This window comes from Engystomops pustulosus, chromosome 1 (assembly GCF_040894005.1).
Source record: "Engystomops pustulosus chromosome 1, aEngPut4.maternal, whole genome shotgun sequence".
In the NCBI taxonomy this organism is placed as follows: Eukaryota; Metazoa; Chordata; class Amphibia; order Anura; family Leptodactylidae; genus Engystomops; species Engystomops pustulosus.
In genome coordinates, this window is record NC_092411.1 from 32270777 (window position 1) to 32294538 (window position 23762).

At 41.1% G+C, this 23762-nt stretch overlaps 1 protein-coding gene across 2 annotated transcripts in view; it reads left to right on the forward strand.

The window, feature by feature from the left end:
• CWC27 (CWC27 spliceosome associated cyclophilin) overlaps positions 1-23762 on the forward strand; it is a 121853-nt gene that overhangs the window by 51045 nt on the left and 47046 nt on the right. For both annotated transcript variants that reach the window (XM_072137147.1, XM_072137156.1), the window contains one exon: positions 15785-15894. In XM_072137147.1, coding sequence (XP_071993248.1) covers positions 15785-15894 — 110 coding nt within the window. The remainder of the gene's footprint in view (positions 1-15784; positions 15895-23762) is intronic.

The window sequence follows — 23762 nt, forward strand, 5'->3', positions numbered from 1 at the left end:
CCTCTAAACGTAGAAAACGAGTTACCCTCAAATTCTAAGGTGGAATTAATTTTACGTACCATAAATCTAGCTTGACAAAGTTTCTAGTTTTTGATTCCTCCACTGGTACTACTTTATAATTCCCTATTCCTCGATTCCTCAGAGGTGGCAACCGAAAAGAAGAGGGAGGAGCAGAAAGGTCAATGGGAAAGGTAGTCGAGAACTAGTGTTCCTTGGCTGAAGAACTTTGAGTTCTAAAAGTTGCTTTCAAACATAGATACTTTAGGAAATAGTAGAAAGTGGTGTGTGATATATGATAACACTTCTCCATCGTGTTCTTGTAGCTTTTTTGTATGGTCGATGGTGGAGTAGAATCTACACATGGCCTTTTATTCTCTTCTAATTACAACCAGTCTGTGTAGATGCTCTCAACTGGACAGTTCTCTGACTTTAAAGGCATACTGCTGTCACTGGTAATTACTATAGCACCAAAATTATTTTTAATGAGGAATAAATCAGCGGTAGAGAGTGTTTGAAGTTCCCTGTAAGTCCTTTTGATAAGCAGCCATACTGAGCTCACTGCTGGAAGAGGATTGCCAAGGGAAAGTAGCTCGTGTTAAGTGTTGTTCAAACATTGTATGTCACCATGACATCATTCTGCTAATTGGTTACACCTGCCACTTGTTAATTACAGGAATCCGAAACTCTTGCATCCTATGTTTTAACAAGTGTAATTGTGCAATTTTTGTTACCTTTGTCAACTTACCTTGAAAAACAATTCATGTAGGGTCACGCATACGGATGAGCTCCCTTGTCATGTTGGTTAGGCAGGGAGGTTACTTAAAGGGGTTTTACAGTTTCATAAGATTGATCAGGCTGAGAAGGTGATCCATTTGAGATACATAGAGTTTTGGCACCCCAGTCAGTTGACTCCTTGAAATGATCTCCAGATTCTTAGCGTTCCCCTGAAGCAGATGAGAGTTGACAATGGTGTTTTTCCTGCGCCAGTGGACTTGTTAAGCTTTTAAAGATGACTTTTCATCCATAAACTGATCCAGTTTTAAAGAATATTTATCTGGACAACATGACATTGTTTAAAAGGAGCAGTAAAAGCAACGCGTTTTGTGTCCATTCCGGGTTATGCTTGACTTAGTGTCTGGTACGGACACGGAACGCGTTGCTTGTATTTTTGTCCAAATAAACTGATCCAGTTTTTAAGAATATTTATGGATGGGAAGTCATCTTTACAAGCTTAACAGGTCCGCTGACGCAAGAAAATTATCCATTATCCACATTCATCCGCTAACACTAACAATCTGCTGCCAAAGGTCCATTGGAAGATCCATGTGACTGTTGACGAGGCGTCGGGAGGGTGATCACTAAGTGTGTGGAGAGTTGTACCCCTACCTTGCACAACTTCACAAGGTGAGCGGCCTAGAATATTTATTTAACTTTTAGTGGGTGGAAGGTAATACACGAAGGAGAGCTTTTCGTTTCTTTTCTACTTTTAGTCTTCAAATGATCTGGTTTCTGCATTGCAATAATCTTGGCCAACCCTTAAAGTGAAGCTGTGGCCAGGAATATCATTTTTAGCTGATGACAGGTTCCAATAGATCAGTGGTGGCGAACCTATGGCACGGGTGCCAGAGGTGGCACTCAGAGCCCTTTGTGTGGGCACCCAGACCTTCACATAAACACATAGTTAGCCAGATACTTTCTCCTGCAGTCCAAGACAGCCGAGGAGGAGTGAGAAGGTGTGGATGGAGATGGATTGTCATTTGAGCTCCTGCTCTGGGTCTCCTGATTCTTCCTCTTCAGGGCACCCAGGAGGGAAGCTACAATCCAAATTTCCAAGTTATCTTTCTATTGTATTGGTTAAGTCAGGACGCCAATACGATTAAAACCTGTGATACAGTAGGGATAAATAAGTTACTGCTTCAATTGTTATGATGGCACTTTGCGACATACAAGTGGGTTTTGGTTGTAGTTTGGGCACTCTTGTCTCCAAAAAGTTCGCCATCACTGCAATAGATTATGCTTTTCTGATTTTAAAATGCCCTTAACCAAAGCAATGTGGTAAATCATGGGAAGTGGAGGGGGGTTGGACAGCTGCTGCCTGTGTCAGTCTCCTTTTCTCCAAACTCATCCAACTCCCTCCCCTGTTTAGAGGAAGAATTCATGAGGAGACATACACCGAATGCAGCTGCCCCTCCCCTGGGACTTTCCACATGCTACTGGCTATGTGAGTTAAACTTGTATGAAGTACTGAAATGATTAAGAATGCTGACAAAGGTATCTTTAAAATCGGCATAGAATGGGCTATTGGAACCTGTCACCAGCTAAATATGACATTCCCGGTGACAGGTTTGCCTTAAACTTTTGGTTAATAGTTTTTACTACTAATCGATTCCCTTAATGGTAATTTTGCACTAAAATTTAAAAAAATCCAAAAATAATCTGTAGCAAATGGTCCTTTACACTATGCATTGTCCATGTTTGGTTACTAGTCCTCAAATCCTGTTCTAACTCTCCTACTCCGAGTTGTAAACTTAGCGTTACTTAGAAGCTATCTATTCTTGATCATAAAAAGCGGCTTTTCAATTTGAACCTACTCGTAAACCAATGTTAGAATCCATAAGGAAAAAGCTAGTGGGGCAGATTTATCAAGTGTCTGAAAGTCTGAATATTTCTAGTTGCCCATGGCAACCAATCACAGCTCCCCTTTAAAATATTAATGAGCACTCGTAAAATGAAAGCTGAGCTGTGATTGGTTGCCATGGGCAACTAGAAATATTCTGACTTTCAGACACTTGATAAATCTGCCCCAATGTGTTGGGTACACTAAACTATTGCTAGTCATTTTGCAACCGTCCGATTTATGTAGATTAATGAAAAAAAATATTTTTCAGTTTATCTAACAATGGTCTCCTTTTTAGTCCGAGCCCCGCTGCTTTCTTTTCCATAGCCTCGTTCTTTATTCATTGTGAGCTTTTAGATTTCCTCAAAAGGCCGAGGTGTTGAGAGTTGACCTATGTTTTTCAGTGAGTATATCCCATTAGGCCTTTGTAAAGTATACTACAGTGTTTACTATACTGGACGCGATGACAAGGCCAAGTAAACTGTACCGTTATTGTAGCCGTGCAAAAAAAAAAACAATGTTTTTTTTTCCTGTCCCATTTAGCGCGTGAACTCTGCCATAGCATGAGTGATCGTTTCCTATAATGAATACTTGCTATGTGGTGGTAAGAAATTTAATATAAAGCATTCCGATTAGCTTCTATGAAGATGCGTCTATGCTCAGTCATGAAGACTGTGGTATCTTATGTCTCACTAGCTAAAGAAAATAAAACCTATATTTATAAATTCCTTCTTGTTTATTGCACCTGGAACATACCTTTAAATACTTTTGGTAAATACTTAGGGGGTTATTTATCACCAGGCGGCTCCTTGGGACAGTTCTAGGTCTATTTTGGAGCTCAGGTGCCCATCAGATTCATTAATGTGGCTTTGGCCCTTTAAAAAAAAAAAACGAGACCATTGGAACATTTATTAAAGTCCCCAAAAAAGTCTCAAAATGCATAAAAAGTGCCAGCAGGAGACTGGAGTAACTGAGACTTTTTATTGGACGTTTTGCATGAATCTGGCTTTGCACGGTGTTGCACTAGTAGTAGTTCTATGTTTTACTGGAGATTAATGAAGAGGTGTATTTAGTCCTGTGTGACTTTTTAGCAGTGAAAAGTACCCAAAAAACTCAATGTGACTTTTTTTGAGACTTTTTTTTTTTTTACACCCAAAAAACACCCAAGAAGACCAATGATAAATAGTGCTTTTATGTGTATAGTGTTTGTATTTTTGGCAGATATTTGAGCAACATTAAAAAAAGCAAAAGTAGCATAAACTTAGCTTTTCCAGGTTGTTGTCACACTGCTATTTTCTTAGCTCTCTGCTTTGCACTGCTCCGCAGCACCTTTCCTCTTTCCTGAGTAAAGTCTATAGCAGAATTATTGTTGACTATGCAATGTACCCTCCAGGGCCTTGCTGGGCTCTCTTAGGATCAGTGACAGGAGCAGGTTGATCAGGCCTACACCATCAATACCACAGGGATCACCCAAAGAAAAATGAGTAGGGATAGTGTAATGTAACTCACTACAAGCCAAGGTCAGCACAGGAATGGAAGTAAACACAGACACTAATGTACTGCCCAACCGAGATTTCACTAAAGAATCTTTCAATTGTGGAATCTTAAGGCATTGGTTGTCGTACAATCTTCGCCAACACCAAGGAAGATGCTTACACTTTTTTTTTTTTTACTTTTTTTTTATTACAAATATATAATGATTGGTTTGTATTGTTAATTTTATTGTAACTGTGACCTTTTTATGGGACTTTTTGCAAAAGTCCCAAGTCATGATTTAGTGCCGACAACCAATTATTTAGTGCTCTGTGTAATCCATTCTTTTCTCCTGTGACACCTATGCTGGGTATTGAGGGTTGCTCAGTTTTTCTTGCCCTCCTCATTGCTGGCCTTGTGCCGTTTTACTCCATTGATTGCTGGAATGACATTTCCTGCCTGTTGGCAGAGGAGGAGCACATTCAATGCTCGCTATTGTTCTACCCCTCGACTAATGGTTTGGTGAGAGTGCCAGCTGAATAAAAGTGACAATCCTGTCATCAGCTAAGAGCCAAATATAGGAGACGGTGGAATATGAGCAAGTGTAATCTCCAGGGCTGGATGGTGTTAGAGTTACAAAATTTCACATGGATACAACAAAATGAAACTCTATTTAAAACTCATTTTTGTGTCGTTCACATCAAAAGCATAGTTTCACTTTGATAAAGTTCACTAATATTCTGTTAACGTAGGTTAAATTCATTGTAGTCACTGTTCAGATCTGTCTTAAAGGGGTATTGGCACCCGGGCATTTACATATAATGTAATTCTTATGTCATGTGTGTGTATGTATGTATGTATGTATGTATGTATATATATATATATATATATATATATATATATATTGAATATTCAATTGGATGTTATTAAGAAAATTGAACCTGTTTTAAGATAATTAAAGAAATATAACCCGTCTATGTAGTCATGTTGTCCTTGAATAGGACCAGCCTGCACCCAGGCAGCACTGGCCTCACATACACTATTGAGTCCTGTTGAGTTCAGCAATAATTAGCATCGGACGGCTGTGGGACATGTAGTAATTTCCAGCCTTTTTATATGCAAAAGCAATTTGTTTCTTTGTGCAATCCCTCCATCAGCGGTGCTAGTAACAGGGGACAACCGTTCTTGGATACTGAGGTACTATGTGACTATATTTATGGGAAATTATCTTCACGCAGATACATGGTTTTAAATAACATCCAGTTGAAGAAATCTGGGTATATGGCAGATGAATTCTATTAAATGTGAATACCACTTTGTGTTGAAATGGACCTCATTTCATATATCAATGGAGAAAGGAGGAGGAGGTGCAGGTATAAGCTGCACTAGTATGATGATAGAGGGTATAGTATATTTTGCTAGCCAGGACATCCCCACCCTGCATTGTGCCCCTCCATGCTCTCATTTGTCACAATTGTCATTTGAAGAACAGTTTGAATGCAAGACCAGGCAATGGGAAACCAGCCAAATCCCATCTACCCACCACCAGAAACCTACAAATGGGCACATATATCAGAATAAACGTTACAGTCCAGTAAATTACACAGCTATCTTTTGGACTACAGTCGGTACTAAGGAGTCAGTCATGGAAAAAGAAGTGGACACTGGCACACCTGTGTGCCAAAGGGAACAATGCCAGAAGATTTGTCCAGCGCAACTTTATTCACAAGTTAAAAACGGCATACAGGCGGTCCCCGACTTACAGACGACCAATAGTTAATGGGAAATAGGGAATACGGCCAGTCCCCCTGTTAAGTTATGTACAAGATAGGTTCTTAAGTTGAATTTGCATGCAAGTCTGAACTGTATATTTTATAATTGTAACTACAGACAATTTTGTTTGGTCTAAATGACAATTGGTCATAAGAACCAGAATTAATAATAAAGCTTAATTGCAGACACCTTTAATACTTGTTAAAGCTGTTTATTGTAGTCTAGGGCTAAAGTACAGTAAGTTACCAATTACCAGAGGTCCGTCTGTATGTCGGGTGTTCTTTAGTAGGGGACCGCCTGTATCTCTATAACAATCATTATGTGTGTGCTTTATCCCTGGGCTGTCAGGTCTAACTTTATACCGGTATATACTATAGGGGGGTATTGAGGAGGTTCTTGTGGGTCTAGGGCGGCACATGGTTGTATTTCCTATGCAGTGTAGTAGATTAGTTGTGGTACATATGGCCTACAGATGAACAGTCCGATTGTGGAGCAGCACAGTGAGTACAATGGTGGGTGCACAACTTTAACAAACCCGATCCACCGGTTTGTAAGGACAGATATCCAAAAAAATGCAATGAGGCAGCACTCTGTTAAGTATAAAGGTGATCTTTATTCACCCATGGTAAAATAAGGTGAAACGTTTCAGCTCATCCATAGAGCTTGATAATGGCTCTATGGATGAGCTGAAACGTTGCCACTTATTTTGCCATGGGTGAATAAAGATCACCTTAAAGAGAACCCGTCATGCAAAATAACCCCCTAAACTAAATATATTTTCATAAACTGCCATTAGAGAGCATTGTCTCTATCCCTTCATTGTCCCTCTACATGCCTGTAAACCTAAGCAATGAGGTCCTAAAGCTGTATGCAAATGACCTGTGAAATGTCCAATGAAGCATTAGCATATTCAAGCTGTCCACTCTATTCATGAGTGGGAGGCACAGCCACACCCCCAGTGCTTGACTGACAGCCTGTATAATGATGTGAGGCTGTATAATGATGTGCTTCCTGGTGCTGGTGGCCACGCCCCCTGCAGCCTGTGTGTGCATGTGTGTGTGTATAGGAGAGATACAGCAGCTCCAGGCAGCCATGTTACAGCAGAACATGTCAGATTCATGTGTAGCTGATGTCTGTGTCTCTCACCTGTATATTAGGAGGATGCAGCATGTCAGCAGATGCAGCACACACTAGCAATGCTTTACTATACATTACACACAGACATGAGCAGGGGGAGGAGAGGAGAGGGGTAACAGGGGTGACATCACTGCCTCTGACCATGTGACCTGCCTCATTTACATGATAAAGAATAGATGATTTTACAATGAATAATGTATGAAATAACTACATAAAGGCTGGGATGGGATCCTTGTGAGCTGCTCCAACAGGTAGAGGTGACAGGACAAGTGACACAGACCTGATGACAGGTGTCCTTTAATACTTACCAGAGTGCTGCCTCATTGCATCTTTTTTGGATATCTGTCCTACAGTTGGATGTGCATTGCTTATGGCACGCCGCCATCTTTTATTTTTTCTCCTTTGCTTATTGAAGTCCTTAAGTAGTCCGTCTGTAAATTTCTTAAACGCCATCATTAGTGTCTGGTAGACTCTCGGGAGGTATTCCTTAGCATCAGGATCATGGACGTGCTATGATAACTTGCGCATTCCTCCTGAATTGTTATCCTCAAGTGACCCAAGGTTTTTCCTTGGTATGTCTACACATATGGTACATAAAAAGAAATGAATTTCATAAACCCCAGAAATACTTGAGCACATTTTTTATAAGCAAAGCTAAGATATTCCAGGCTGCATTGTCTTCTGTATAAAGTTCAGGAATTTTGTAATTACAATGTGACTCCTGAAAAGATAAAGGTTCTTGTAATTACAGGGAGCTGCTTTGTGTTATTTATTATTTGCATTATTAAAAATTGATGTGGACAGTCCCAGCGCTCCAATACGGTAATAACAGATTGTTCAATTATTGCCTCGAAGAAGCCTTTGATGCCATAAGTATACAGTGTATTGTAATCTAACACCAGCATCTTACTACATCCATTGCACTTTTTCATCATAATCACAGCAGTGAATACATTTTTGGGGGATATTGACATATTTACAACTCATTTTGCCCTAGGTGGTAAGCCCGAAGACAGGCCCATTTATATTCCACAATTATAATGATTTGCTAAATTCTAATTCTAAATTTGTCGGGACAGTGTTAACCAATTATAATATTCATCTCTTGTGCTTAGAGACCCGAATTTTAAAGGGAACCTGTCACCACATTTCACAAATACAGCTAGAGACAGGTTTCTATAGAGCCTATTAACTGACACCCTTGTTTTAGTTAAAAATTGTTTCCCTTTCATCACAGGGGTAGTCCTGCTCGGCCTCTTCTTGGCAGTCTGCACTTAATGTCGTGTGACCAGGGTGATGTCATCGAAGTTTTTTTTTACCCACATGTAGTTGCAACATCTACCCCATGTATGTATCTGATCACATGTAATTACAGCAACCTCCATGGACTTCTATTCTTCCCCATCCTCCAATGGATGCATACTGTAGTTTTATGTGATCAGATACATACATGGAATAGACATTACAAATGTAACAGGACCTTAGATGACATCCCTCTGGTCACATGACATGAACTGGTCAATGATATAACAGAGCTCTCTCAATGTGCCACACGGCAGCATGTCCTAGAAGTGAGACCTGTCAATAAGGAACAACGAGGCAGGGCAATAAAAGTAGAATTTAGTATGCAGGACTTGCATCATGTTAGATAAATTTCAGCCATGGAAAGTAACTGTTTAGAGATGAGGGTAATGCGTTTTAATCATTTTTTAATGAAGTATTTAATTTGGGTGGGTTCATTTAAATGACAGGTTCTCCTATAGTTCAGGTCTGGGTTTCGGGTGCATCCTTCATGACCCTGACCTATTGTTGTATTGGCAACCATGCATCCAATCTGTCATATTGAAACTACTAGCTATAGCTGTGATTGCTTAGGGACCAGTCACAGCCATGGCTTTTAGTTAGGGGCTTGCTCATCTCTACTTGGGATTCCAAGGATAACCACTTCTACAGATTATTAATGTGTGTAACTCCGCTCCTAAACACTATTACCCCCCCTCCCTTCTGCCCCACTCCAACATATTATAAATCCCTGTGCTCCTACTTCTATAGTCACCACTTGTTATCTCACTTCTATATATTCCCACACTTATATACTATAGAAAATCACTGCTCTCCCTCTGATATACTCTGACTCCATGGACCTCCTCCCCTATAATTTATGATATCTGCCTATCTGACCTAGGGCAATTTTTTTTTTTAAAGGAAAAGAATCATTCGTTAGGTCAGATGTATGATGTATAAGTAATAACTATAGTCCTTTATATCACCATATTGAATAATACACAGTCCATTATTAGGGTCCACATTGTAGTCACGCCGAGGTTACAAACACACTCTGCAACATTTCGGAGGCTCCCCCTCCTTGTTTATTCCTTCCCCTGAGGATGCTCAGATTGGACATGCGTGCTGCTGCTTTACTCACCGTTTATGGCAGAGACTGAAGTAGCCGAGTACTGTACTACATAGATGAATAGAGCAGCAGGCGCATGCGCGACCAGCTATTCTTCTTCATTTGTGTCACAATGGAGCCCGTTGGCATCTAAAAGCTTAAGATGTTAGATGTGACTGTGTAACTAGACCACGTAGCATCTAACTAGACCCCCCAACTAACTGCATTGAGCCATGGGCTTCTGAGTCCTTGTGTCATCATCATTATCTCCTCACATCTTTCCATCTCTCTCCCCCCCCCCCTTTATGCAGACATGAGCCGACAGTTTTGCTTGCAGTATGGGGTCAGCTCACGTTGGGAAGAGGGAGGAAGAGCTAGCAGAGCAGAGAGGAGATAATGGTGATACTGGCACAGGGACACCGATGCCCCCATTGCTCGATGCACTTCGCTGTCAGGGAGCCGGGTATATTTTTATCAACTTTTGAAAGTGAGTGGAACCAGTAATGGTAATTATAGAAGCCAATTGGGACTTGGTATCAAAAAGTCTATGGGAACCTGTCATTTGGTGAAAATGTGAAATTCTGATGCTGGGTTCACTTTGATCTTCATACAAATAATTGGTGGTTATTGGTTTTCTTTTCTTTTTGTCTATGGTACCTAGAGTTGTCAGGCACTACCCCTTTATACAGGTATTGGCAACACGGGTAAAAATTGGCGCACAAAGAGTACAGCCATGACCCTGAAGCACCAAAATGTTTTGCGTGAATATAATAAAATGTGTTTTCTTTAAAGTGAGACAGAAATGTAAATCTAGAAAACCAGTAATGTACCTGATGCAGTGATATTTAAAATTTTGGGTTAATTTGGGAGCTGATAAACTCCATTAAAGTATACAAAGTAGAAGGCTGCATGAAAAGAATACAGGACATCTCTGATTCTCCAGCGCCCATAAACGGGGATTGGGGTTTGAAGCCCGCAGTGATTTTTGTGGCCATATTGCTGGCAATGCATCTCTGTAAGTGATCCATAACCAACCAAATGATTGGTCTGCAGTCTAAGACAAAAGTGTGATATTATGTGTAAAATAGAAATTTGCACGTTTTCTAACTCAAAGTATAAAGTATTATTAGAGCTGGAAAGATTTTTGGAAGCTCACATTGTATTTAGATATGGTATCAGGCCGTTTTTATGTGGAAAAGGGATTTAGTGTCTGTTTAATAGGGAAATTAGGATAGAATCTGATGGTATACATTACTGTATATTCCATTGTAGCTACTGGTTTATGTAGAGAAAAGGGATTATAGGGACAGATAAACATGAGCTGTGCCAAGGCATGTGCATGCAGCATAGTATGGCCGCTCAGTAGGTGTGAAAGTAGTGCCTATTCACTTGGCTTGGCACACGTTTACACTTGGCTTGGCATCCGGGGACTGGAGTGCTGGAATGAAGTATCTGGAAAGAGAGAGGTTAAAGATAATTACAATCACATGAACAGAAGTAACACAACGTTTCGTCTAATAACTCCATTGTATGAAAAGAGATGTGTGATAAATGACTGACCACCCTCCAACATTATCTAAATAGGTTAAAAAAAATTGTGCTGTTTAAATGACTTAAAGGAAACCTATCATGAGGGATCTACTATCAGAAGTAGATGTGATGGTAGATTCCTCCTGCCTCTGCCCTAATCTGTAATATAATAAACCTGGAACCTAACCCAACTTGTTAAAAACTTTATTTTAGTAATATGTAAATTAACTGCAGAGGCTACTGGGGTGTGGAGTAGCCTTAGCTCCCAGTGCCTGGCCAGGCAAGGACACGCCCCAGTAGCCTCTGCAGTTATTTTACATATTACTAAAATTAAATTTTCAACAATTTAGGTTACAGGATAATTAAATTACAGATTAGGGCTGAGGCAGGAGGAATCTACCATCAGATCTAGTTCTTGTAGTAGATTCCTTATCTTAGGTTACCTTTTGTAGGAAGTCTGTCTATAGAACAACTTGGTTAATGACTTCACTTTCTCATGAAACCGATTCAACCAAATTCATGAAATTCTTACATAACTATGGAGAGGCTGCATCCTTTGTGTGGATTCACATAGACATGTATTGTATGATCACTTTGTATCCTAAAACAATATTATTTTTTTTTATTTTGATGGGGTGTCGAAACTAAAAAGCATGGATGTTCCTCAAGATTGGTCTCTGAGCGCTATGGTTCTCACTTGAAAAACCCTTTCAATGGGGAGAACTTATCAGAACTGGTACGCCAATTCTCTGGTGTACAAGCCATAAAAAAGTTGCAGTTCCTGGAGCACAGCGAAGAATTGTGACTTTATTCTTACCCTGTCAAGTGCGGCATGGGCCCAGGTAATCGGTTCATTAAAGGGGTTGGCCACTTTACCTTATGTTTTCTTTACTGTGTGTATATGTGTTGGGGGCAGGATGTTGGGTCATTTACCAAAATGCATCTATTAAATGTTATGCATTGCTTTATTAATATGTAAAGTGAAGTCTTATCTGTCTGTGGCTTGTAGAGTAAGTATCTGCATGCTGCTGCTTGTTGGCAGGAAGTGCCTGTGTCTGAGTTGGTCTTGTAATGCAGGAGGGAGGGGCAAGAAGCAGAGAGCACTGCAGTGTGCAGACATGAGAAGCTATTCATGCTAAGAATCTGACCATAGGCAGAAGATATACTGTCAGATCCAGGAGCACCTAATATTGTAAACACCAGGACTGATGTAGACAGGTTGGAATTATATCTTCATTTTTGTATAAGTGAATTAGAGAATGTTATTTTGTTATCCTAAGTATATTTAAGAATCCTTTCTTAATGGGAATAACCATTTAAAGATCTGTCCTTCTGGGTGACTATAAAGCCATTGTGTAGTGTTGTGGCCTTGGGATAAGCATATTGGACATTGCATGGCTGTACTATTTTAGCAATGCAGCTCATGAGGTTGGCTCTTGCAGCAGGCTGAACACTTTATACAAACAGGCTGCAATGACTTGGAGAAATGTGCTGACTAGCAGATGGGTGTAACAAAGCGCTATTGTTTCTACGTGGGATGCCTCCACAGTGTGCTGGGAAGCATGCCCATTCACAGCAGCTTACCTGTGCCATGTGACCAAGCAAAATCTAACACATGGAAATGACAGCAACAATATTATCTTAGTGACTGTGCAGAGTAAGAGATAAAGTAACTCCTATATATATATATAGGTGTGTGGACTTATATAGAAGAGTGTTTCCTTAACAAATAATATACTTCATCAGTGTTTTTGCATATTCCAATTAGATTTTGAGTAAATTGTTAAAGGGGTGTCTAGATCACAAATATCGATGACCTCTACGATTTGGGCAGCACGGTGGCTCAGTGGTTAGCATTAGAAAAGAGTTTGTATGTTCTCTCCATGTTTGCGTGGGTTTCCTCCGGGTCCTCCGATTTCCCCCCACAATCTTAAACATACTGATAGGTTGATTAGATTGGTAGCCCCATTGGGGACAGGGACCAATTTGGTAAGTTCTGTGCAGCGCTGGGGTCTGACTTTTGTCATCCCCTCAGATTGGCTGTTTTACTGTAGAGACTATAGCTATTTTAATGTGTCGTTTACGCATTTCAGCTATGTCTTGTCAAGGTGAACAGGATCAAAGTTCAATTTTACATTACCGATATTGAAGATGGAACATCAATATTCTGAGCTAGAAATCCCTTAAGTAAGAAGTCTTGTTTTCTTATCACGATTAATCAAGATCATGCAGATCAGAATTTTCGAAATTGTCAACTGGTTTATTTGATTTGCTACAAATTTTTCTTCATTAGTTATTATAAAAAGTCAATGGTTGGACCATGAAGAAATTCCAAGAAATAAACCATGTGCTTGGAACAGCGAGAGATAAACTTGCAGGGCATTGTACATATGAAATACAGAGGGTTTACAGACATAACACGTGAGGTTACAGATTGGACGTGTGCCCAACAGGGCTTACAGCCTAAGACGAAGGGGAAGAAACGGAAGGTAAAGATTAGTCTTGCATAGTTGAGATCAGATTATTGCATTTTCTAAGCTTATCTGAAGTGGTGGGGCATTCAGGTTGGGTTTAAAGGTGGGAGAGAAGTCCTTTGGGTAATGAGTTCCAGAATATGGTGAAAGGTACATTTTGGAGCAGATTTTTTTTCTTCTTTTAGGTAAATAAAAGAAGTGAGGAGCAGAAACTTTTTTTCCAAAACCAAAGATTTGAATTCCCTGCACATAAATATTGGAGGAATTTATTAATTTTAAACGCCAGCTTTAATTGGAAACCTCCCCCCTGTCGGGGTACCACATGCCAGATGTACTTGGAGGGGCACATTTACTTACCCGGTCCTGTTGTGATCCCCGATCCGATGAAGATCCTGCATGTGTCGCTTCCCCGCTGAGGTCCACCGGAGTTCTCCTTCTTCTTCCCGGTGTATGCGAGTGCATGGCTTGCGACGCAATTTGAAATTTCAAATTCCGCGCTGTCCGTATCAGTCGGATGGTCCGACGGCCGGCTCCCGATTTGTGTCGCGTGAATCCGCCATCGATGCACCAAAATCTGATCGCATGCACCAAAAACCCCAGTTAAATATGGCGCAAAGCGGAAAAATTCGGGAAACCAGACGGAAGTGCAAGGTTAAAAAAGAATTTTGATGTATAGTTTAAAGGAAATCTCAGAAGACATATGAACTGGGGGTAATGCAGTGGTTTTGACTCCCAGCACTTCTGAACAGATCTGGCTTCCGGCTACCCTGAGGGTGTTTTGTCTGTAAAACTCAGTTTTTTACCCCTTTAATACATAAATGCGGCAAGGAACCAACAGGTGGCTACCGCTACGTGTGTTTTCTGATTAGCGCCATCTGACCCAGCGTTATCAAGAGATACAGATTCATTGCAATTGGGGGGTAAACAGAGGCTTGGTCATGGAACAAGCCAAGTTCAAGGCAGGTAATAATAATAATTCTTTATTTATATAGCGCACACAGATTACGCAGCGCTGCACAAAGCATGTCAGATTGGTCCTAAAGGTTGTAGGTAACTATAAACAGGCAATAGTTCATGGCAGATGTACTGAGTAATCTGACAGATATGAAGAGAGGCTAAACTGTTTGAGAGTTAAGGCTGGGTTCACACCACATTATATACCATATGATTTAAGGAGGACTCCGATGTGTCCTCACAACGTATGGACAATGTATGTCCACTGTTTACCTATACAGTGGAATACATTATCTGTGGATCCCCTCCTCCTTCCTGAATGCGGGGGCAGGAGTGTACTTCGGCAGCAGACGCGATTGGACAGGATGTTCCCCCATTGATGCCACTGTCCTGATATAGGCTGTGACATCAATGGGTCCTCTTTCCTGCTGGATGACGTTTGTGCTCGGCTCGGGGATGTGGGGGGAGAGTCAATGAACATGCTTATCACATATAAATAACCTGATGTGTGCACAGGCAGAAATCATGATTGATGTGGATGACTAGACAAGCTGTATACTATGCATTCAGGTTACCATATGGATGAACTTGTGATGTGTAATTCCTTTAAATCGGCTATATCTATGTGTTCCTGTTTGGTGGAGCCGCCACTTGTGTGGTATATCTGCTTGTATTCTCACTTTTGCCCGGGGTGTTTTTAATGCATTGTCTGCTTATTAACCTATACTTACTGGACTTTCCCCAAAACATGTTAAATCGGAGCAGTGTCTTCTGTGCGCAGGGCATTTTTTATTTAGCTATGTGACAGCTGCTGGATGTTTTCATTTTACTTTTACAGCAATCGTTAAACGCGCCTTTGTATCTTATGTTTTGCTTCTGTGAAGTGGTAATAACAGTAGCAAATTACAATATTTGGATATTTCCCTTCCAGAGCTTTTCTTGTTTTAAGATTTCTTAGAAATCGGACTGGATTCTAAAATCTTTCTTGGAAATTCACCGAGTGGATATCCTGAGAATTGTTTTGGCTTTTTATTATTTATACCCAAAGTGCAATGGTGTCATGTGCATACTGAGAAATACAAAGAACGACAATTTCAAAGTTTGGCCACTTAAGATTGGAAGTTTTTTCAAGGAGAATTTTATTTTTTAACACCGCGATTAACATACAAAGGGTACGGAAACTATTCGGACCCCTTTAAGTTTTCACTTGCACCCATAGCAGATCAATTGGTAAGATCAAAGTCCTTTTTTTTTTTGCTCATTAATGTACACTCTACCCCCATTTTGACAGAATCCCCCCCCCCCCAGAAATGTAGATATTTTTGCAAATTTATTAAGCATGAAAACCTGAAATATCACATGGTCATAAGTATTCAGACCCTTTGCTCAGTATTTATTATAGGTTTATAAATATGTTTCTATTTTGTCTTTTAGTGAAGAATTACGTAAAGAAGCGCGTCAGCTGAAACGAGAACTTATTGCAGCCAAAAGGAAAAGGGAAGATGAGGCAAAAGAAGTGGAAAAGGAAAAGGAAGCAAAACAGGGTAAGCTACTAATCAGTGTGGAAAGTCATCCTAGGAGCCAACTACCATCACAAATTACAGTATTGGTAAAACTCTAATAACATTTCTGAAGTCCAGCATTCACGGTATTGCTTTTTAGGGTTCACACGTCCAACAAGGTTACACAGTGCTCCTGCTCATAGAGGTTGCCCTCATCATTGAGGTGGAAAAATTTTCTTCTGCTGAAGAATCAACCCAAAAATAAAATGCAGACAGACAAAGAGTTCTTGGCAAAGCAAAGTCGTCTATCCTGGCTTCTGGGTCTACATGACCTCTGGCTAGTGCATACAATGACTGGCGTCTCCTCGCTTTGTACTCAACAATTAATGTGCTGGTATATCATTTATTTCCTCCAGATATATCCCCTTTTATATAACTAACTTCACACTCCATGTAGGTGACATGTTGGAATGCTGTCCTTGTGTTCCCAGGTGGGCCCACCTTATAATACACCTAAAAAACTTACTTTATTCATTTAGTATATATGTATCCAATTGATGTTCTTCTACCTCCTATGTGTAGGATATTTCTTGTAAAATCCACTTTTATTCCTTCTGTGGTATTTCAGCTATGCAGTCAAGAAGGCGGCAGAGCTCCGTAATGCAGTCAAGCTCCCCCGGCCTCAGATCAGCGCCCCTCCGGTACACCCCTCAGCCCGACATCACAGAATGCCATTTAAATTCCAGCGAATACGTGGTGCCGGACCTGTGCGTTCCCAGCTGGCTTTAGAGGTGCACTTTGCATACAGAGGGTAATTAGACCCATACTATGCACAGTACAGGGCCGGCTCTACTGGACTACAGAGCTCCTCTGCCTCCTTGACTGCCTAGTTGAAATACCAAAGAAGGAATAGAAGTCTATTTCACAGGAAGGGTCCCACGTTGAGAAGATTATCAATTGGATATGCAACATCCCCCACCGGGGCCTGGCCTTCTTCAGTGGTTGTAGACAGCCGGGTCCAGAATACCGGAGTGGCTGGCTTATGCAGCCTTGGGCACGCTATGGTCACTGTGCTTGGTAGCGGGCCTACAGCCTGGCAGGTCTCCAGCAGGTGGTGTGTGCAAGAAATATGGAAGGAGAGGCTGATAAGAGGTTTCTCCCTGAGGCCACCCCTGAGGTATATAACGGATTCCCTGGTTGATGGAGGATGGGGAGCCAGTGATGGTATAGCATTCTGATCCATGGATCACGCGGAGGCAACGTTGTGCAAAATAACTAACAGTTCTTTATTGGAACTTGGAAATTGGTATTGGCTTAACATCAACAGCTAGTTCCGCAGGTAGGAAAGCTGGTAGGAGATAGCAGGTCCACAGGAAGGGTAGCTCACAGCCTGGTAGTAGCTGGTAGATAGACCCAAGTCCGGACAGTGGACCTCTGTAGTGGACCAGAAAATCCTATTGGAAAGAAAAATGGACCATAAAAGGCAATATAAGTGCCAGCAAAGTTGCTCAAGTGGGGCAGGACACTGAAAATCTAAAGCTGTTACGCTCAAAAAGCAAACCTTAACAAAAACAAAGATATCGTGAGCACACGTTACTAAAGTGTATAAAGTTTATTAATTATGCTTAAAAATAGAACATCACACAGATATGGGTGGTTACATGGCAAAGCCAACAAGGTGCTGGGCTGAGGCGCATGGTCCATGGCTTGTGTGGCCGCGCGTGAGGCAACGTTAGGCAAAATAACTAACTGTTCTTTTTGGAACTTGGAAATTGGTATTGTCTTAACATCATCAGCAGGTCCAGCAGGTAGGAAAGCTGGTAGGAGATAGCAGGTCCACAGGAAGGGTTGCTCACAGCATGGTAGTAGCTGGTAGATGGAGCCGAGTCCGGACAGTGGACCTCTGTAGTGGACCATCCTGGTAGTGTGACACTGGCTTGTGCAGTACAGGCAGGTGCTGCACTCTTCTCTGCTTCTGCTTATACTGACTAAACTGTAGGACCATGTGCTCCCACCCACCAGGGGTTTTTATACTCCCCTAGTGAGGTGGTAGCACTCCCCAATCAGCCTCCAGCTTGCTTTATAGTAAGAACACATCATAACATTGGCTACAGACAATCAATATGTTAACTGTTTCCCTCCCAGGCAGTGGTTCCAGCTGCAATTACAAAGTTCCCCACTTTGAGACCTAACAAGGTGATCAGTCTCCCTAGACTTCTCCTAACATGGAGAGGGCACTATTCGCAAAAACAACTTCCTACCCTATGCATTAGCAGGGTCGTTGCACGTACATATATACTAATGAATAAGTGTCACGTCTCCGCCTGCTGTCTCCTCTAACCGCGCTGGAAGGATTAGAAGACGCTGAGTTTTTCATCATCCTGCAGTCTGAATTAGGTTCTATGGCTGTCTGACCTGATGTCTGCCACTCCCCTCATTGATTCTGTCCTTGCAGGGGTTAACTCTGTGGATCGGTAATTGCTTACTCCTACCACCTGTGGCAGGGCTGAGTTCCCTATAAGTGTCCAGGTTAGCTTTGGGCGGCACGGTGGCTGAGTGAGTAGCACATCTGCCTTGCAGCACTGGGGTCCTGGGTTCGAATCCCACCCAGGTCAACATCTGCAAAGAGTTTGTATGTTCTCTCCGTGTTTGCGTGGGTTTCCTCCGGGTACTCCGGTTTCCTCCCACACTTCAAAGCATACTGTTAGGTTGTTTAGATTGTGAGCCCCATTGGGGACAGGGACCAATTTGACATGCTTTGTGCAGCGCTGCGTAATCTGTGTGCGCTATATAAATAAAGAATTATTATTATTATTATTATTTGACTCCTTGCTGGTCAAACTGCTATCTTGCTGTGTTTCTAGCTCTCTTGTATTTCTGGTTTCTGAATTCTTGCCTGTTTATTGACTAGTCTGTTTGGATTGTGATTTGGTTGTCGTGTCCTGCCATTACAATAAGATTCTCTTTTTAGATGTATGGCCCATGGCAGAGGTGACAGGTTGCCTTTAATATAAATATAATATTAATATTACAAACTATACATATTCATCTTCTTGAAAAAGGCAGTTTGATGTATTTCTGGTGATTTTATGCATATCCAATTCTGTCAGGAAAGATGATGGTGATACATCGCCAATAAGTTTCAATAAAAAAAAACTTCAAAGCACTGGATGCCTCTTTATGGAGTAGAGTAGCCCGCGTTGTTATTCCCTGCATAAGATAAAGTTGGGTCAAGTTACACCCGCCAGAAAAATACTAAAAGAATTGGTTGAAGCAAGTCACATGCGGCAAACAGATATGTCAAAACATGGTGTGAAAGTAGCCTTGACATTACTTAAAAAAATAGGATATAGTCCGAGTCTGGACACTGGACCTCTGTAGTGGACCATCCTGTTAGTGTGACACTGGGTTGTGCAGCACAGGTAGGTGCTGCACTCTCCTCTGCTTCTGCTTATACTGACTAATTACCATAATATCGATATTTCTTTTACTGGTAAAAAAAATATTTTCTAAAAATTGCATAGTAAATTTTGATATTATATATTTGCTTGTTATTTTTTACACATTCTCTTTAATGTATGGTAAACTACGGCATTCCTAGCTAAAAAAAGAATTCCAAAATTGGATAAATATCAAATAATTTTCAATTACAAAGTAGAAAAGAAAGCAATAAAAAGAACCCTATCATTTATTTTTTTATTTATTTTTTTTTTGAGTGTAAAAACTAAAAAAAAATCTATTTAAAACCAAAAACAACAACCTCTTTATGTTGCAGTGAGATTAGGAATATATTTCCTTTACAACAAGCTCCTTACATACTACTCTTCTGTATCGCATATATATGATGGAATCGGCCAATGTAAAGGGTCTGCAGGCTAAGAGAGGATTTTGGCAGTACCAAATCTTCTGTCTGAATATACAGACGTTCCCCTACTTAAGAACACTCGACTTGCATACGACCCCTAGTTACAAATGGACCTCTGGTAATTGGTAATTTACTCTACTTTAACCCTAGACTACAATAAACAGCTATAATAGGTATCAAAGGTGTCTGCAATTAAGCTTTAGGCTACATTCACACGGGCATATGATTTCTACAGTCCCGTTTTTTACGGGCCGTATATACGTGACGTTTTTCATCCGTATGCAGCATGTATGTAACCCGTATTTTATACGTCCCCATAGACTTCTAGGGCATACGGAACTGAAATACGGGAGAAAATGGGACATGCTCTATATTTTTATACTGCTAGTATATGGTACGGTACGGAACGGAGTTAACAACGGCAATATAAATTGTTGGACGTATTGTCCATTGAAATGAATGATATGTAATCCGTAAAAAAACGGTACGGTACGGATACAGCCGTTTTCATACGTCCGTGTGAATGTAGCCTTAGGCTACATTCACACTGCTGTTGCCCGCCTGTACCGTACCGTAGCGGGCAACGGCAGTGCACGGGGAGAGGAGGAGGAGGTAAGCGCAGCTCACCCCCGCCCCTCTCCATAGAGATACATGGCAAAGGGCGCCGTATTACGGGAAAAGATAGGACAGGTCCTATCTTTTTCCCAGGTACGGAGCGGTACGGTGCCGAACGTGTGCTGCACTGTACCGCTCCCGTAGGGCGCCGTGCGCCCATTGCCGTCTGTGGGGGATGTGTATCGGCCGTATATACGTCCCCCATACGGTAGTGTGAATGTAGCCTTAGTGTTAATCCTGGTTCTTATGACAATCCAACATTTTTAAAATCCAATTGTCACATAGACCAAAAAAAATTAGTCTGGAGCTACAATTAGAAACATGTCCTATCTTTTCCCGCTCCATACGGTGCCGTGCACCCATTGGAGGCCTATTGGGGACTTCTAAGGCTGAATGCAGCCTAAAACCAGATTTATGACTGCAAAAATTGAATTGCAAAAAAAAAAATCTGCAGCCACTCCATTCTGCTCCTGGTGTATGTGTTGCAATTTTTCTTACTCGTCTTGTGAATGTTTTGCTATTTATGAATAAAAAAAGTTGCAAACACTGCTGAAAGATTTATTAAAGGGCCAACACCACTTAATAAACCTGACGGGCAGCGGAACTCCGAAGGCAGTCATAGAACTATCGCAAGGAGCCGCCTAATGATAAATTACCCCCAGTGGCTTAAATTCTGATCTTTTATAGCTGTATTTTCTTTCCTGCCCTATCTATCCCATCTGCAAGTGACCGGTAACATTAGATTATTTGTATTTCTTCTAATAATAACCCCGTGGAATTTCTTGCTATTTTTGTTTTGTCAGAAGGATAATATTTTAAGATTGCATTCTCAGTCCCAAATACTTGGCCCTAACATTCTGTTTTGTAGCAAAGTAAATATTGAGGATTATATTTAACTTTCATAGCTTTTATGACACCTGGTTTTGATGCAGAAAAAGACCTTTTGGTTTCATATCTTCATAATAACAAAGGTTTGTGTGAGCAGCAAATAGAATTAATAACGTAAAGGGCCCTTTACAATCTTAACTCACCCCCTCCCCCCATGACTAGATTCGTATATATCATATCGGTATATACAATTTTAGGCTTCCCAAGTCTGCATTACGCCATTCATATAAAAAACTGACCAGCTGCATAGCTTATATATTTGCCTGAAAAACAAAGGGGCTCCAATAGGAACATCCAACAGAAACACATAAGGGCTCATTTACCTAAGGGTCACGCTGCTCACTTTCGTCGGACACAGTGCATTATCGTCGGACAATGCACTTTCAGTGAACTCCAGCAGCACTGTTAGTAAATGTGCCCCACAATTTTGGCGCTAATGAATACAATGCGGTACTACTTTATTGATCCCGCGGTGTTGAAATTCTTTTGTACATACTGTCCTGTCAATTGTTACACACAGTTAGAGATGGGCTTAACGTTACAGTTACGTACAGACACTACGAGAGGCACATTCTTACACAGTTACATAGTTTTTGCATTTGAACACAGACACATGTCCATCAAGTTTAACCAAGGGTAAGGTAAGGGATTGGAGGAGGAAGGGATTAAGCGAAACAATTCTTGCATGTTTCTAGTTTCTTAGTTGGATACAAACATGGACTTTGCAATACAGCACAATACAGGTTTAACATGACCACATTAAAAAAAAGGAAAACTGTACGTAATACACTGGTGATAATAACAGATAGATGCAGACTAGACAGACATGCATAGGGGTTACTGCAGCGGCACTCACAGTGATTGTGGTGAAGCAATTGTGAACTGCTGGTGGTTTGGCAGGAGAGACACTGCCTGTAGTTTTACGTTTGCCAAGTACTGACACTGAAGCTGCGTGGATGCTGTAACCTGTGCACTTGGCTGCCAGCTCTGTGCGACATGGAGCTCCTGCTGCCAATGATCCACTTGGTGCTGAAGGGGGGGTGATAAGGAGAGAGTGCCCAGTTGGTATTAAAGAGGAAGAGAGGGGGTAAAAGCCGGGGCTGATACACAGGCAGCCACCTATGAATTATCATATCTTTGAGGCTTTTGTATTCGAAGAAAAAGACTCAATGAAATGTTACCCTAAATTGGCTATAAGCAGACCAGATCTTTTCAAGAAATGTTGTATTCATCAATAATCCAGTGTCTGTGCATGAAGATCAACTGTGGTTCTGGCCATTTATATGACTTGTAGTTTTAATCTCTTTGATTGCTCTGTGTGTAATTTCCAGCTTTCTCTGAGCTGGTAGGTGAAGACCTAGCCACTGTGACTCCTCTCCTCTATTAATATTTCATCAATGAGCTTCTGTCCATCTTGCTAGCAAGACAGAAATTAGAAGACCACACTAATTGGTGACCCTTTCATCTGGCTAGGACCCGCCACGTATAGAATATGTATGGGTGGCCTCTATGGTCTCTTCCTTCCCTATGGCAGAAATGGATCCCAAGAAATTATATTATAACATGGCCATGACTTTTTTTTTTTTTTTTTGGGTTTCAACAAAACTTTATTGATCAGGAAGCATAAAGACGCCTTGCAATAGAACCTCTCCTTGTTAAAAGGATTGTGCAAGTCTGATTGTGATCCCCCAAAACAGGAAAGGGGATAACAATCTGACTGATCACGAGAATGAAGGCTCCCATTCTGATGAAACTGCCGGTGGGGCATGTGTCCTGCCACTCCATTTAATAGTATGGGGGTGTCAGAAATCCGCAATAACCAACCAGTATGTAATACAGGCAGTACCCGACTTAAGGACACCTGACTTACAGATGACCCCTAGTTAAAGACGGACCCCTCTGCCCACTGTGACCTCTGGTGAAGCTCTCTGAATGCTTTACTTTACTCCCAGACTGCAATGATCAGCTGTAAGGTGTTTGTAATGAAGCTTTATTAATTATTCTTGGTCCCATCACAGCAAGAAAAAATGAAACTCCAATTTTTACTGGGGCAAAAAAAAAATTTGTTTCAATTATAAATATACAGTTTTCACTTACATACAAATTCAACTTAAGAACAAACCTATGGAACCCGGGGACTGCCTGTATTTGTGTTGCTAGTCTTAGTCCACATTCACATGGACATGTGCTTGCCGCCGCACTGAGTGCTGCTCATCCCTCCCCTCTCTATAGGTAATAGTGGCACACGGCCGTACACACAGGAAAAGATAAAGCATGCTATGTCTTTTCCCCGTGTATGGTGCCACACGTGTGCGTGGCATCACACTGCCGCCAAGTGCCTACTGCTGTCTATGGGGACGTATATGTGTACCCCACTACGGGGGTTTACATTTTATTGTTTTTTGGGAACATTTTAAACTTAAAGCTGAGTTCTGGTTGGTTTCCATTGGCAACTAGATAGTTTCGATACTTTCGAGAAACTTTTGATAAATCTCCCCCATTGACTTCTTCTCTATACTCTACATGCTACACAAAGCCTATA